This window comes from Typopeltis vanoorti, chromosome 5 (assembly GCF_054136105.1).
Source record: "Typopeltis vanoorti isolate ZY-2024b chromosome 5, IOZ_Tvanoo_1.0, whole genome shotgun sequence".
Classification (NCBI taxonomy): Eukaryota; Metazoa; Arthropoda; class Arachnida; order Uropygi; family Thelyphonidae; genus Typopeltis; species Typopeltis vanoorti.
Window position 1 is genome coordinate 150,274,741 of NC_143553.1, and position 18,016 is coordinate 150,292,756.

Consider the following 18,016-nt stretch of genomic DNA (forward strand, 5'->3'; position numbering starts at 1 on the left):
AATTGCAGAATATTAATGCAAATATGGCCTTGATATTAGATGGAATATCAACCAGAGCATTATGAGAATGTGAAAGGAACTGGCAGCTCCTCTTACCAAGCTATTTATTTATATTAAGCCTCAGTTCTGGGAAGATAGAAGGAGGGGAAAAATAATTTCATTGCACTGGAGACTCCTTTATGTTTATTATAGTGATTGACCTATAATAAATTATTGGTCAATCACTATCTCAGGAGTGGTAGTTAAGGCACTGGAGAAATTGCTAAAAGACAGAATGCAGGACTGGGCAAACAGGAATATGATATTCCATAGCAGGCAGTATGATTCTGTGACAGTAGGTCTTACCATAGTTGTTTGCTCACTTTTTATAATAAAGTGATTATTGAGTTTGATATAGAGAAAACGGCTGCATAGTGATACTCCTGAACTTTGCAAAGGCAATTGACAGAATTCCACATGGAACTCTGTTACATAATTAGTATGTGGAGATGGATGTGAAGATGTGGATAAGAAGATGACTGATGGATAGACATCAAAGAGTAATGAGAAATGAATCCTAAGAAAAGGAGTCTAAGAAAAGAGTTATTAGAAGTGGCTTAAGACAAAACCTCAGCTTCCTTCACAGATGTTTGCAACCTTTTCATAACCAGCATTTTTCTCTTCTGCTTATGGCAGGTTGAGTTCCTCAAAGACGAATTTTTGCCATTTCTTTCTGTCTGCTGTCTTTTTATGAAGTTCTATTATGGAGTTTAAGTAGGTGCTTTCTTTAATGTTGTCAATCCATTTCTTTCTTGGTCTTCCTTTGCTGGCTGTCCTTCAATTCTGCCATTTAATAATATGTTTGGTAGTCTTTCTGGGTTCATTCTTAAAACATGTCCAAACCAGCTTAGTTGGCTCTTTTTTAGTGCTGCAATTATTGTTTCTTTAAAGTTAAGTCCTTCTCTGACTTTTTCATTTGTTTTTCTTTCTGTCCAGTTTATTCTATTGATTTTTCTTAGGCATTTCATTTCAAAAGCATTGAGTTTATCCATTTCTCTTTTTCTTAAGATCCAGCATTTTGGGCCATAGAGTACTGTGGGAATTATCATTGTTTTATATATCTTTAATATGAGTTCTTTGGTTAATCTTTTATTGTTCCATATTTTTTGTAGTCTACTCATTGTTATCCATCATCATTGATTGTTTTTTATGGTTTCAAAATAGTCTTCAGTGATCATTAATCCTAGGTAATTGAATTGCTTTACTTGTTCTATATTATTGTTTCCTATTTTCATTTGGATTGCTTCCCATTTTCTTCCTATTATCACTAAGTTTGTTTTACTAAAATTGATTTTCATATCATATTTGCTACTTGTTTAATGCAGATTGGTCAAGATATTTTCTAATTGTTGTTGGCCGTCTGTAGTGATTGCTATGTCATCAGCATACTTTAAATGTGCTATATTTCTTCAGTTATGCCTTCACACATATGTAGTCCTTTGTCTACTACTTCTTTTAGGTACAGGTTGAATAAATATGGTGACAATGGGTAGCCTTGCATAACTCCTTTTTTAATTGCTATATGATCTGTTTCTATCAGTATTGCTTGTGTTTCTGAATAGTAATTCTTGATACAATTTAATAGGTTTCTGTCGAACCCTCTATTTTCTAGAATTTTAATGAGTTTGCTTCTGTTTATTCAGTCAAAAGCTTGAGCTTGTTTGAAGTCAATAAAACAGCAGTACAGTTTTTTATTTTTGTCTCTCATAACCATCATTAAAAGCACTAAGTCTTAAGTTTGACAAGGCAAAATGTAGAAAATGCTCTGCTCGTGCCACTGACAGTCATGCATTCTGGTCCCTTGCCAAAGCTGTTGAGTGTCACTTGTATTTGTGTGTGTGCTACTTTCTCTTTATCACCCTAATGGTAGCATTGTATCATCTCCAAAGATAAGGCTGACATCGTGAATTCATTTTTCTCTTCAAACTCCTTCATACATTGAGAGGAAAATTAATTCTTTCTTTGCCTAGATCAGTGGTTCCCAACCTTTTTCCACTTGTGTACCCCTTTTAAACCCATTTTTATAAATTGTACCCCTTGTTTTTAAAATAGTAGTGATTCAAAAATTTAACATTTATTGTTTCATAATTAATGTTTTGCATTTTGTTTACTTTACTTGTTTTTCTGCTATTACTGATTATTTTTCATATACCCTGAACGGCCCAGCATGTGCCCCTGGGGGTACGCATACCACCGGTTGGGAACCGATGGCCTAGATCATTGCATCATATATTTCTTGTGATCTTCTGCCAGAAAGACATCAGAAGAATCATGAAAAACCTGGATACAAAAAAGGCAGCCAGTCATGATGGAATCCCATCTATTATGCTCAAGAGGTATTCCTGAACTCATACCTGTTCTTTTTCATCTATATACTATATTGTACTTGGCTGCATCCACCCTACAGCATGAAAGCAAGGCCATATACAACCAATTCCTAAAAAAGGTGATGTTTACCATCAAGCTATCAACCTACTGCTCTCACTTCAGTTTTGTCCAAAGTAATGGAGAAGGTTATTAACTAAGATCTTAGAGCTTAGAATATGGAGTTTGCCAATTTAGATCCATGGGAGATCTGGCCTACATCACCCAATGGACTCACATGGAAAGATTTGGAGAAAACTGTGCCACTGCATTTGACATCTCCAGGGATTTTGACAGGGTCTAGCATTCAGGGCTTTTCAACAAATCACCATCTTATGGACTGCCTTCCTCCCTTTGTAATTGGATTGCCAGTTTTCTCTCAGACTGATCCCTATGTGTAATGGTGGATGGTGTTCTCACTTTAGATTTTCCTGTTAATGCAGGTGCCCCTTATGGTTTTGTCATCTCACTGACCATCTTCCTGATTTATGTAAATGACTGGTTCTCATTGACTGCAAATCTTAATTTTTGCTGTTTAGCTGATGATAGTATTTTCCACTCATCCTATTCATATGACAAGCCTTGTAGCGCACAAACATCTCAAGCTTTAAGATCATCTGTAATGAGTGCCATTATCATTGATTTCTGAAGTATCCTTGATTGGGATGAAAACAACCTACTCACATTCAATGCTTCCAAAACACAGATGTTTTCTCAAAAAACAGATCGTTTCCACTTACTTTTGATAATGTTCAACTCCACAGTCAAGACTGTCTTTTCTTGGAATGATTCTTACTTCAAATCTTTCCTGACATAATCACTTCTATAGCACTATCGGCTTCCAAAAAACTTGATATCCTTTGTCACTCAAGATGATACTTTTCTTCTGTCTAGTTACTTACTGCCAAATTCTGCCAACCTTGAAATACTACTCTAATTTTTGGGGTGGTGCACCTAAGACCTCCATAAAAATTCTTGATGCTGTTCAGAAAAATGTGCTCTTCAGCCACTGTCTCATAGAAGATCCATTTTTGCATTGTCTCTCTTCTACAGATATTTTCTCAGCTGCTGTTCAGCAAAACTAGCATCCATTTCTGCCAGATCTACAGGAATTCTAGCAAAATGCTCAATATCCCTTACAGCTGAACTGCATACTCAAACCTGTTACTCCTAGTCATCTTTTATTCCATCCAACTCTTGTGTGGAATGGCCTCCCCCATGAAGTATTTTCAGAGGATTACAACTTCCAACTGTTTCAGAATATCAATAGATCGCACTACTCCTGATCCCTATCCACATTGGAAATTGCAGTTTACAAAGGTGTTTAGTCCAGATTTTTTTACTTGGAGAACAGTGAATGACCAAAATGGTTTGTCTGAGGTAGTTGTGCATGCTTAGTCATTGAATGAGTTCAAGGATCAAGGAGAGGAGAAGTACTGTGTTATTAATGGTTAGTGTGGATATTCCTTGATGAGTATTTGTCTCCACGGAGATGACAAAGGAAAAAAAAAAAAAAATGTAAATATTGATCTTCTATACTTCATGGAAACTTCCTAACACAACCAGTGAATGTCATTAAGATTTAAAAATTTTAAATTTAAAAAAATATTCTAACCAACAATAATGTTAACAGCAGTTTTGCAGTTTTTCAAATTCAATGAGCTTACCAATATCTCCTTCTTCTAACTTTCTGATATCTGGTCTAAGACGACAGTCAGTAGAAGGCAGATCGCTTCTTTTCTCATCTTGTAATTCATTCAAGGACATTGCAAATAATGTAAAATGATAATACTGTAAGAAAAATATATTCTTATTATTTTTTCATATAATCTTATTACTATAATTTCTTTTCAGCACTCAAAATATAAGGGTATAGCTAAGATGCACTACAAAAATTAAACATTACATTCATATCTTCATTTCTATCAGTGTGCTTAATTTTTGATAGTTTTTCATAATGCCAAGTAAAATAAGCATGCTCAATTCCATCATTTAATGCAAGTTAGCTTATATTATTTAGCTTCTATATTATCAACATGTAATGTTGATAATATATAAGCTAAATAACATAAATAATGCATTAATCTTTAAAGGTACCTGTGGAATGACTATAAAAAATAAATTACATGATAACCATAGTACAGTAGTATCTCGCTAATCCGAACCTCTTTAGTCCAAACCCTCCAGTAATCTGAATCTGAAGTTTGAAAGAAAAAAAGTGTTATTTATTACGTATTATTATTTTGAGTACCATTATTTTTATTTAATAATTATTATTTTAACTATTATTATTTATTTTATTATTATTACAGTACGGTATTTTTTTTGTACCGTCAATTGTACAGTTACACTGGAGGCCTATTTTGATGTATTGTGTGTTCATGTTTGCTTTTTTATACTGTACAGTACATACTGTATTGTCGGCATGAATCACAAATATACACAAAAAGAGGAAATTCAAAACGTGCATAATTTAGTAAAAAATATAAATCCAGATGATGAAATTTCACAAACAGATGTTATGGAATGGATTACAGGTAGAACCAAAAGTGAAATCGAAATCAAATCAGATGCTTAAATTATAAATATGATGCTACATATTTATGATGTATTATGTAGAATCATCGTCATCTTCTAACGAATAAGAAGACGATGATAACGATGAACTCGAAGAAAAAAAAAGTAAAACATGAAGAGGCAGCTGACAGTTTTAATATGTGTATAGAATGTGCTAAGGCAGAATGATATGCTATTCCACAAAATTTTGTTGCTAATACAGCTCCGAGAAGAAGCATTCGAAAAAGGTTTAGCTTCGAAGAAACAAAAGAAAATCAGTGACAAAGAAATAAAAATCTTTTTTGTGTGTTATTTTGTGAAACTTTTTTTGTGTTGTGTACAAGAAAGTGATATTTTTATGCAAATTAAGTTACGTACTGAACTATGCAATTTTATTAAATCAGAATCCTCAACAATACAGGTACAAGAAATTAAATGTTTTACTAAAATAAACTTGTGTACTGTATTATTTTTTTGTTTTACATTACAGTACAGTAGCTGTTTTTTTATCAGTTTCTATCATTGATGTACCATTAGAATCTGATTATTTTTGTCTTAAACGCTAGAGTTATTGTTGTCTCTTGGGGGGAAATTTGCTAATCCGAACGAGCACAGTTTTTATTAGTTCAGATTAGCGAGATACCACTGTAATTAACTTTAATGAAATGAAAGTACAGATATTTTGTACTGAAAATAACAGTACATCATCAGTGTGTAGAAACATGCAAATCAAAGAAATGGGAATACAAGGTATATACAGCAATAGGTGGTTTACTAATTTAACAGTTTAAAAACTGTTGCCACATGCTAGAAATTAATATTAATAAATAATAATATTAAAAACTATTTTTGATGGTTACATAAAATAACCAATAACAACCAACAAAATAGGAATATCCCAAACTTTTAGGGGGGAGAGAGAGAGAGAGAAAATCATTCCAATTCAGATTTGAGCAATGTAAAAGGGCTTCGCAACTTTCTTTGAAAAGGCGTTCATGTTTAAACTTGCTTCTATGGAGAAGATGAACTTCATCCTACATCAGTATTATATTGAATACATGAAACCTGAAAAGTCTGGTCTGGCACAACATAGTATTGACACTAAACACAGTATCCAGTGGGATGAAGCTCGTCTACTCCATCGAAGCAGGTTTAAATATAAATGCCTTTTCAAAGAAAGTTGCGAAGCCCTTTTACATTGGCCAAATCTGAATTGCAATGATTGTCTCTCTCTCCAAAAGTTTGGTAGATTCTTATTTTATGTAACACCATCAAAAATAGTAATAATATTATTTATTAATATTAATTTCTAGCATGCAGCAACAGTTTTATGCCGCATGCTAGAAATTATTGCTGTATGTATGAGAAGAAAAATTCCCTTATCCCAGGCTGTGATGTACAAGTTTTTGCTATTATTGTTCTTTTACTATGTACTGTATACTTTAGCTGCTGAATTTTGCATAATTTCCAATGAACACAAATAAATCAGTGGAATAAATGTGAAAATGATATAATTATATTTCCTTAAAATGTTGAAAACTTCCTCTAATATGCAAGGTGAAAAAATACTTTAAATTAGTACTTTAAATCTTGTATAAGTAATTCAAAATCTATGTCAGTAAATTATTTTTGGAGAGCATGAAGGATAGTGCTGAGCAAAACAGCTTTCCCACTCAAATGAGTCAATGTTGGCAAAGTAGAAGCAGTATGAATCCCCTATCACAAAAACTGAAAAAGTGTTGAGATACTCGTATAGTATCTCAAGAATAGAGGCATGTCTGGTAGTAATTACTACCAGACATGCCTCTCGTAGACAGGCTTATACGTTGGTTATGCATTTCTAAATCACTTAAGGAATTGAACAACGTAGATCCGAATATAAATTAAATTACACTTTAATAAATATTTCCGATATTTCGGCAACGTCACGTTGCCATTTTCAAAAGGAACTTACAAAAAGGCACGTGCACGCAGGCACTACAACACGGTAACTGAGAATGAAGAGATGAAGCTATTGTTCTCCTAGAAGTCCTGATGGTGCCCTCTAGCGGGCTAAGTAGGTGTGCCTCCCAAATTTGGGGCATACATCAGCAGACCTTCAGCCCAACGGCCAAGAACACCTACTTAGCCCGCTAGAGGGCACCATCAGGACTTCTAGGAGAACAATAGCTTCATCTCTTCATTCTCAGTTACTGTGTTGTAGTGCCTGCGTGCACGTGCCTTTTTGTAAGTTCCTTTTGAAAATGGCAACGTGACGTTGCCGAAATATCGGAAATATTTATTAAAGTGTAATTTAATTTATATTCGGATCTACATTGTTCAATTCTTTAAGTGATTTAGAAAGACATACCTCTATACAAAGGAACCTGTTATAGAGTTTCAGCTGAATAGTTTATTGGGAAAATATCATGAACCTGGAAACAGTATATTAAACTGGGGAAAAAACAAAAACATAAAGAAAGTTGCAACAAGAAATGTGAGAAGTACTGCTCATAAATAAGATCAACTAGATGAACAGCTAAAACAAACTAATATAAAGATACGTGAAATAATAAACAAAGAAAAATATAAAAGGTATCAACTATATGCACATTTATAGCAAAAAAAGAAAAGAACAAATATTATGATTATAATGCATGATATTATCAAGAAAATACCACTGGAAAAAAAAAATATATATATATATATCAGAAATGAGACTCAAAAAAAAATTACAAGACCACATAACATTACAAAGTCACATTTAAATTATTATTATTATTATTCAGGCCTCCAAGGAGTCAAAAGACTCATCGAGGGAGGTCCTTTCTAAGACATAAAGTCTGTCAAGACTCATCGAGGGGAAGTCCCCCCCTGAGAAACACAAAGTTTATCATACCACTCCTTAAACCCACTGACCGTTCTCGCTCCCACCACTCCATCAGGCAATGCATTCCACGGCTCAACCACCCTCCACACAAAGAAACCACTCCTTACCCTCTTGCTCACAGTTTCCTTTCGTAACTTCCAGGGATGGCCTCTTGTCATCACTCCTTCCCGCTGATCAACCAAGCGAAAGAACTCCCCAGTGTCAACCCTGTAACCACCTCTCAACAGTTTAAAAGTCTCAATCATATCACCTCTCCTTCTTCTATCCACCAAACTCTGCAGTCCACATTCTCTCAGCCGATCCTCATAACTATCCTTGTACAGTCCTGAAACCATCTTTGTCATCCGTCTTTGTATCCTTTCCACGGTTAATTTATCCCCTTCAAATCCTGGGGACCAAATCTGAGAACAATAGTCCAAGTGTGGTCTGATCAGAGACTTATACAACGGAACGATAACCCTCTTATCTCTGCAGGTCAGTGTCCTTCTCATAATAGCAGCAATCCTCTGTGTTACCTTCACCACCTTTGCAATATGTCCCCTAAACTTCAGGTTTCTATCAATCATCAACCCCAGATCTCTTGTCTCCCCTACTTCCTCCAGTATAATTCCTCCCATAGAGTATGCAGCATCTCATCGATGTTTCCCAAACCTCAAGACCTTACATTTTGCTGCATTAAACTGACACCCCCATTCATTTGCCCATCTATCTAGCTTATTTAAATCCTCTTGCAGGGCTACCACATCTGCACTATTACTAATAATCCTTCCAAGCTTCGCATCATCCGCAAACAACTGAATATCCCCCTGCAATCCACTGGCTATGTCATTGATATAAAGGTTAAACAATATAGGTCCTAGTACTGAGCCCTGTGGGACCCCACTTGTAACCCTCTGCCTCCTGGAAACTGCTCCACCATACACAACTCTCTGATACCTATCAGACAGCCAATCCTGAATCCAGTTGACCAATCTGACATCCAGACCCATGTGCTGCAACTTAAATATCAGCTTATCATGTGGCACCCTGTCAAATGCCTTCGCCAAGTCTAAGAAAATTGCAGTATATGCCTTTCCCTCATCTAATGCTCTTGTAACTTTATTATAAAAGGCTAGCATATTGCTAAAACAAGAGCGTCCTTTCACAAATCCATGTTGATTCTCACAGATAACATTACCCTCATCTGCCCAATGCTGTACACGGTCCCTCACTACTTTCTCCAAGATCTTAACAACTACTGATGACACACAATGCCTTATGGTTTCCACCTAAGATGGAAAACAGGAGGCAAATGTTCTATACAGAATTGCAGAAAGCGTCCCTTTTTGGTGTAATCCATAAAAGATAACAGGGTGAGCCAAGTCAGCAGTGGCATGCTGGATTCTTGCTTGTACAGCCTTGGCATACCTTTCGGAGAACCAAGATTTAAATAGTGGAGATTGGTTTGGAGTGGAATTAGTAATATATGTTTCCATACCAGTAAGGATTATTTCAGTGATACATTCAATGCATATGATGGGATTGGAAGGTCAAAAACAATAGTACAACCAAGGAAATCAGACCCAGAAGTTACAAAGGTCATCCCACTTAGCACTGTTATAATGCAAGACAACTCTTGATTGAGAGTGGTTGTATGAGTGTTGTTGTGTGGGAGAAGAAATAAAAACTAAATTGTAGTCTGAATTAGAAAACATGCAACATTCACAGTGTGCTTGGAAGGGGTCACTAGTGAGGACGAGATCCAGGGCATTACAGGAGTGCTTCGGGTCATCTTGTATTCTGATAGGCATATGAACAATTGTGATGGCACATGTCTCAGTATCTTTCTACCTGTTTGGTCTGTGCAATTGGAGGAGGAAAGCTGAGTGTTGTGAACATGTCTCTGAAGAAGATAACTTCACTGTTGAGAAAGTAGAACTCGAGGAAATCAACATTCAAGGAGATGAGTTAGGAATGGATGGTGGCATTGGGGGAAAGGCAATAGAGGCAGCAGATGAATTTGATTCAGTGGGATAGCAGAGGGATTTTTGGCCAAAGAGAATTAAAGTCAGATGATTCTAAATTGGAATCTCTCTGGCATACAGATGTACACAGCAAACATATGCAGATGAAACGCATCAAAGAGTGTGCAGTTGGGAAACTTGAGATGAGCATTGCGTGGGGTAGTAAGATTTGAGTTTCTGCTCAGATAAGTAGGAATTTTGCAGATAAGTAGGAATTTTACAGATTAGAGATGGAAATGAATACTGTTAATGTGTGGAACTGAGACTACATATATTTGTGAAGTAAATTTGGAAGATTCTGTGGTTTGCTGACCACCTCGGTCATGTATATTTCCTATGTAATGCTTATATTCTAGTTTTTACAGTGGCCAGAAATAGCACTGTATTTCTAAACTAACATTCCTTTTTTGGTGTTATAATATCCATCACCACTCTGGCATTTTCCTTCCAATTCTCATAATTGATGACTTTGTTCGCAGCTAAGTGATGTTAAGGTCAGGCCAGGTTTGTACTCATGATTGGAGAAAAGTGCCTTTGAACTAGTTCATTTGCCACTATTAAATCTGATGTGCTCAATGGCATATCACAGATTTCTTTTACAAGGTGCAGGAAATTCATTCTATTGTTTCTTTTTTTTGTAGGTACAAAAACAAGCAGAGGCACATGCTGACAATTTTTCTGGGATACTTATGGACTGTACAGGAATAATACCGAGCGCTTTAAGACCTGCTGTGATTTTGTTTGGTGGCGGTTTTGTAGAAAAACACTTCAAAAAGCATTAGAATTTAGGAGCACAAATTACGAGCAATGTATTCCAAAGTTTCACCTGTTGTGAATTTGATGCAATTTGTGAATATGTAGGATGACTTTTGGGGCAGGGATGGATGGATGGAATTCTAGCAAGCCTTTTGTTGAAAAGGAGAACAATGAGAGAGGTGAACAAGAGATAATCACATGGTCAGAATGCAAGGGATATATAGTATTTTCAGAGAGAGAACAGGATGGACAGAGGTGTTTTATCACTGACAGCAGAAAAACTAATGCCAAAAAAAGTAGGAGTACATGTAAATAAATAAAAAAGAAATAAATAAAAAAAAATAAAAAAGTGCCATGGAAAATTATGGTGGAACCATAATTTTCCATGGCACTTTTTTTTCATAATTGAAAATTTCTCACCTTGAGTTAATACTACTAATACTACTGTATATAAAAGCATGTCATGGTTTCAAATTAAATTCTCATAATTTTTTTTTAAGGTGATGGCAAAAATCTGATTTAAACTTGGATAACAGAAAACGAAAAATAGCTATCAACTAATTACCAAATTTCTTTATGAGATCCCAGTATTAACGACATCGAGAAAAAACAAACCATAGATCAAATGACAAAGAACTAAAATGGCTAAATCAAGACGACAAAAACAAAATAGAGCACAAAATAAATAGTGCTCTATTTATTTTGTGCTCTATTTTGGGAGAAAGAGAGAGAGAGAGAGGAAAGGAGAAAACACAGGACAAAATGGAAAACCTAGGAAAAAAACTAGAACAAAATAATGTGTATCAAAACTATCACAATAAACTGCTGGCATGGTTAGCCGAGTGGTTAGCATATCTGCTCTTGAGCCAAAAGGCTGCGGGTTCAATTCTAGGCGCATGGATGTTTGTGATTGTCTGTGAAAATACTAGTGGTGGTGGTCCGAGGTAGATGGCATCGGTGTAGATCAGCATTTCCCAAATTTTTCCTACGATGGAACACTTCACAAATCCTGAAATTTTCACAGAACACCTTGGTTATTTTGTAATGTATTAATTAATAATTAATTGTTAATTTAGCTGATTTTTATTATTAATTATTAATCAATAATTAATTAAACATCAATAAATTAATTTGTGCTGATTTTCATTCACATATCCCATTCTGATCACCAAAAATTTATAGCATTGTTATAAGTACTTACAAGTGAATGCAGACTTTTTCTCCTGTGTGCTGGCAATTTTCCCCTCCTTTTGTACATCCTGGAGATCGCTTTGTAGGCTGGTGGTGGATAACTCAATATCTGTTGTGTCACAAACATCTTCAATAAGAGATTTCTTAATCCAAAATTAAACAACGTCCCTTGTCTCTTATTCATATTAAAATTTAAATATGCAGGTCTATTACTTTTAAAAAATCATGGCACTACAGTTTAGAAACTTTAACCCTACAGTATGAATTTGCGAAGAAAGTATTCAGTATTACTAGATTTGAGAACCGGATAATACAGACTACCTTGATCTTCAATTTCAGTGGAAATATTTTCTTTATACTTCCTTGCTAATTGGTCAGTAACATTTACAACACAGATATTATTTCTTTCAGTTTTGAGAACAGAGGATACACCGCCCATTGTTGTAATCGGCTTGCAGGCAATTTTTAAGATTGGTCATAAACAGCAGTATTCTCTTTCGCGATTGTTGAAAGATTTCAATGTGTGAAAGTTAACGATGATTCATGAATATTTCCATGTTTAAAATTTTTCGCTTGGTCACTGACATTTGTTACACAGATGTCATTTCCTTCAGTTTTGAGAACAGAGGATATACTGCCCATTGTTATAATCCGCTTGCAGGCAATTTTTATGACTGGTCATAAACAGCGGTATTCCCTTTCCCAAATGTTGAAAGGTTTGATGAGTGAAAATTAACGATAATTCATGAATATTTCCACATTTAAAAATACATGGCTTGGTCACTAGCATTTGCTACACAGATGTTATCAGGCGTTCTGGGTCTGAGCTTTTCGACATATTCACGAATATTATTCTCCTCAGAATATTTCCACTATAAAATATTTATTCATGAAAAATGCTTAGAAAACTAAAATGACAAATTCGGAGAATTTCTCGCAGAACACTTATTCACCTTCTGCGGAATGCAGTTTGGAAAACACTGGTGTAGATGATGAAAGTAGTTGTAGTTGTTGATTGAGTGGTGGAGATGGAGAGTTGTAGAGTAGGTACCCTCCCTCGATGAGTCTTTGGACTTCCTGGAGGCATCATGTAATAATAATAATAACTAACAAAATAATAAAATACATGAATAAAGAAATAAAAGAAAATGTATGTAAAAATACAAGAAGCCTTAGAAAAAAGGATAGTTATTTTCAAAATCAAAGATGGTAACAAAGAAGTAAAAACCTATAAAACAAAAAATGACTTATGAAAATATTCAAGTCATAACTAAATAATACACTAAATAAAATGAAAAATATGAAACACCAGGAAAAACACCCTGGTGTTTTCCAGACTAGCTACCTCCCACATAGGTCTTCCTGAATGGAAGGACGTTCGTGGGAGGTGACTAGGCAAGTACAAGCTTCAATAAACTTCAGAGGGAGATGTGTGGGACTACAAAGTAGGGCCTATAGCCAAACAGACAACCAATTCACTGTGACATAATCAAGTGGAGAGAAGAAAAATCAGCAGTGCCTGTAAACTATGGAAACTGACCTGCTGTGACATGATGAACTGGGAAGAAAAATCAGTAGTACCTATAACTTTATTCAAGATCACTTAGGAAATGTCAGATTGTATTCCTAAGGTTACGATGGATAAATACAGTGTGAATTGAAATAGATGAATCATGAAGAAGTACAGCAGATGTTAAGAAAAATAATGTTATAGAGAAGTAACAAAGAAAAAGCATCATGAGCAATATTCAGCACTAGCTTAGAAGGAAATAAGTGCAGTAAGGAGGAGAAACTGGCATATAAAATAGAGATTTTGAAGCAGTAGACCAAAATCCAAGAGAATGCTATAGTTATGTGGTTAGCAGAAGAAATTAATGAATGCAAATTGTTTAGAATTTTAAGCAAGATTGATGTTAATATGGACATATTGTACAAATGGTGGAGTATCACTATGAATATAATGCAGTTATTTATGTGTGTGTGTGTGTGTATTTCATAGAGTACCTTTTCACAGCTATTGAACATTTTTCAAAAAATTAACTTATATGACTACATAGCTGAATAATGAAACAGAAAATAATGATTTATTTCTCAAGGCACTACTAGTTTCGTCTTTCTAGAAATTTCATAGAGTTCATTACATAGAAGTGGGGGGGGTCTTGTTACAGGCCAGGAGATGCAGAGGGAGATGATTCTGAAATGTGCAGACAGATTATACCAGCGAGTGAGGAAGGTGATAATAATGGATGACTTTAACTATGGAAGCACTGATTGGAAGCAGGAAATAATGTGTGAGTAAGGAGACTGAATTCCTTGAGCTACTTGGGAATAACCATGTTATGCAGTATATAGTTGAGGCAACATGTGGGACACAAGTGTTGGATTTCTGTGCAAGGTATTTGTCACCCTGTTATAGTACATAAGTAACTTAGTGAAATATCCTACTTCTCACCAATCTCTCCAGGACCTTCAACCACAACTCCAGATATACAGACCAGTCTATAATTTGAAGCTACAGTCTTATCACTGCCTTTATGCAGTGGAACAATTTTATCCTCCTTCCACTCCCTTGAAACCTATACTGTTGCAAAACTCTTGTTAAACAGGCATGCCAATGCTACTGCCAGTTACCTGGAACATTCTCTTAAGATGCGTGGTGATATTTTATCAAATCCTATCGCCTTATTAACATCAAGGTTATTTATTTCCTCAAATACCTCCTGCTCACTCACAATTAAGCTATCCTCTCTTATGTCCTCTACACTTAAGTTCCTCATGATTCCATCCTGATCAGGATGAAACACACTTATAAATTGATCACTGAATACCTCAAAAATGTCTTCTGCAGCAGTTATACCATTCTACCACTTTCATCCCTTAACTTCATCTTTCCGTGATCATTCTTCCTTCTACTTGCCACATATCTAAAAAACTCTCCAGGGTTTTTCTTAGCCTGATTTGCCAATTTCTGCTCATACTCTACTTTTGTTTTCCTTACTAACTGAGTCATTCTCCTGGCTTGTTCTTTATATTCTTCATGTGACTGATTCCCTTCCTCATTCATCTTGTACCTTCCTCCAAAAGACTTTCTTTTTCCAGATATCATGCTTAAGCTACACATGCATCCATTTTACACCAACCTTATTCAGCCTTTTGGCCTTTGGGATACATTTGTACATTGATGCTGTTATGTATTTCTTTGTAAGTTACCATGCAGCATTTATTTCCTTACCGCTCACTCCTCGTTCCATGTTATAGCTCGAAGTTGTCTCCTAAGCTTGTCATAATCACCAGCCTTATAATTCCACATATAAGCCTGCATATGACTAGCCACAACACAGGTGATTCCTTCATGATCACTTTCACCAACTGAAGGAAAATGTGAAACCCCTCTAACAATTACATCCTCTGATGAAATGATCAGATCTAGAACTCTTGATCCTTCCGTGCCTTTCTTTACATGCTGTCTGAGATAGTTATCTCTCAAGAACTCGAGAAATTCACTTTCCTTATTCCCAAAACTCTTCGTTCCAATCTATACCACCATAATTAAAATCATCCATAATAATTACTCTTCCTTTGTTCACTAATCTAAGTTGTTTATACATTTCTTCATCACCACCTTCCACATTCTCAGGCCTATAGCAACATCCAACTAAATATGTCTTCCTCTCAACCTCCACGTTATACTACACAGCCTTATAACCATTGCCACTATTTCCCCTTTCATATTTACCTTATGTGGACTTAATTCCGCTACTATCATCAGCAGCACTCCCCCTCCCTTCCTGCCCTTTCTATCCTCATGAAAAATACTGTACCCTTCCATTTCTATTCCCATTCAGGGGCAGCCGGCCATATGTGCAATGTGTGTGTGACGCACACAGGCACCAGGATAGTAAAGGCGCCAAAGAGGAGGAAATATTTTTAAAAAAACGTTTTTTTAAAGTGATTTTTTTATTGGAGGGGGGAGATAGGGGCAGCAACTAAAGTTTTGCACACAGGCGCCGGACACCACTGGCGTGCCCCTGTTCCCATTACGATATCATCTTCATTCAACCATGTTTCACTTATTCCAATGATTTGGGGGCGAATAAACTCAATCACTGAAACCATTTCATCCCCTTTATTTCTGATACTTCTGGCATTTGTAAACAAACACAACAGTTCATTTTTAGGTCTATAGCCAGTCCTATCCAGCCATATGTTGGTTGTGATTTCCCCACTACACCAGCCAAATCACCTATATCACTGCTTACCACATATACCTCCTCAGTCTCCACTTCTCCACCCACATTGCAATATACTCCATCTTCATACTCACATTCACTGCCACTTTCAACATTCACTCTCTCTATGTCATGTCTCTGTTCCTCTTGTATTCCCATTTTCTCTTCCTCTCTCACACACCACTACTGTTTCCACTGCCAAGCACTGCTGTCTCTTCAGTACCACTCTCCTGATTTTTCTCTTCATCTCTTCCTTCTGATCTCTGGCACACATCACACACTATACTTTCATCCAGCAACACTTTCTCCAGCACACTCACTCCAAAGCCATTTAAATGCAACCCATCACACCTGTATAATTTCATTTTTTCCTCAAACATATGCCATACATCCACAAACTCCACTCCCTTCTACTCACACAGCTCCACCAATATACAATTCATGATTTTGGCTCTCCGTTGCAACTCATCATACCTGGGTAACACACTGACAACCTTTCCTACTACACTGTTATCTTTCACTCTTCTGAATAGTCTCCTGATATTTATCCTCACCTCGTCCTTATGTCCAGTTAGATCATTCGTCCCTACAATCACAACTAACTCTCTTGCTCATTTCTTCCTCACATCCAAAGGCTTAATTATTGTACTCATTCTTCCACCCAGCCAGCAGACCTTATGACTCTATCAGTAACTAGCTCCCTAATTATGGAGTCTCCATATACTGCTATCCTGGAATCACTCGTCACTTCATTTATTCTTTGTTCTTTCATTCTATTTTCTTGCATACTTTCATCAATTTCCACTAGATGTCTAACATCACTCAACATATTCTTCATTTCATTTTTCATTTCCAATATCTGTTTCATTAAATGTTGCATTCCGACAATTTCACTCTCTATCTCGCTACCTCTCATTCGGCCACACTTTACTTCCTTTTCCTCATTCATACTTTCTTTCATTCCCGTATCACTAATTTTTGCCTGTTCATCTTTGCATTCTTTTATTCCCTCAGTTTCTCCTGTTTTCATTTCTTTTTGATTTTTCATAACTTTCACTTCTAGATTCCTGCATTCTTTCACTCCGTCAGTCTCTCTATCTTTCGTTTCATTTCCGTTTCTTCCATGTACACTATCGATCTTATCAGTCAGTTTCGCATTCTGTGTATCGTGGTCCAACAGTATATTGCACTTACGACAAATCCATACTTTCTCTCATCTTTTGCTCATTCTCTCCCTCTCCACAAAGACATCTCTTACATTCTGCCATGCATACATATCACACTCAGGACATCGAATCAGTTTTGAAAAGTCTATATTGCCAATGCTACTTGACTATCATGGCATTTGCCTAGTAGCACCAGTAAATGCCAGCGTGGTTGATCTCCTGATCGGCATTGTGTGATATTTAAAACATCAATTTAGACTAATAATTCTGATAAAATTCACACCAAATATCACTCAGACACACTTCATTCTCAAAAATTAAATAATGGAACCCTAAAATTTATGAAACACTGCCAATTATTATTCAAAATAGAACTTATTTTTCCAGAGCTCTTTCTGACACTACACAACTTATGGCCCTCTGGTGTGTGGTAAGTGGTGATAAAGGTGATTGGGCAGGTGTGGTAGAGAAATCACAACCCACAAGTGAATTGGATAGGATTGGTTATAGACCTAAAAATGAACTGTTGTGTTTGTTTACAAATTCCAGACATATCAGAAATAAGGGGAATGAAATGATTTCAGCAATGAGTTTATTCATCCCAAAATTATTAGAATAAGTGAAACATGGTTGAATGAAAATGATATTGTAACGGGAATAGAAATGGAAGGATACAGTATTTTTTGCAAGGATAGAAAGGGCAAGAAGGGAGGGGGAAGTGCTGCTAATGATAGTAGGGACATTAAGTCCACATAACGTAGATATGAAAGGACCCAGCAGCAGGCTAGATGACAGATCGGTTGGGAGTGGTACTAACAAAAAGATGCATCTAAGTAACATGCG

General features: G+C 36.0%; 1 protein-coding gene across 1 annotated transcript in view; it reads right to left on the minus strand.

Moving 5' to 3' along the window:
- Positions 1 to 4,029: 4,029 nt before the first annotated feature.
- Positions 4,030 to 18,016, minus strand: part of LOC150106939 (oxysterol-binding protein-related protein 2-like) — a 138,801-nt gene continuing 124,814 nt past the window's right edge. The window contains exon 10 of the mRNA XM_090393509.1: positions 4,030 to 4,194. Coding sequence (XP_090249635.1) covers positions 4,030 to 4,194 — 165 coding nt within the window. The remainder of the gene's footprint in view (positions 4,195 to 18,016) is intronic.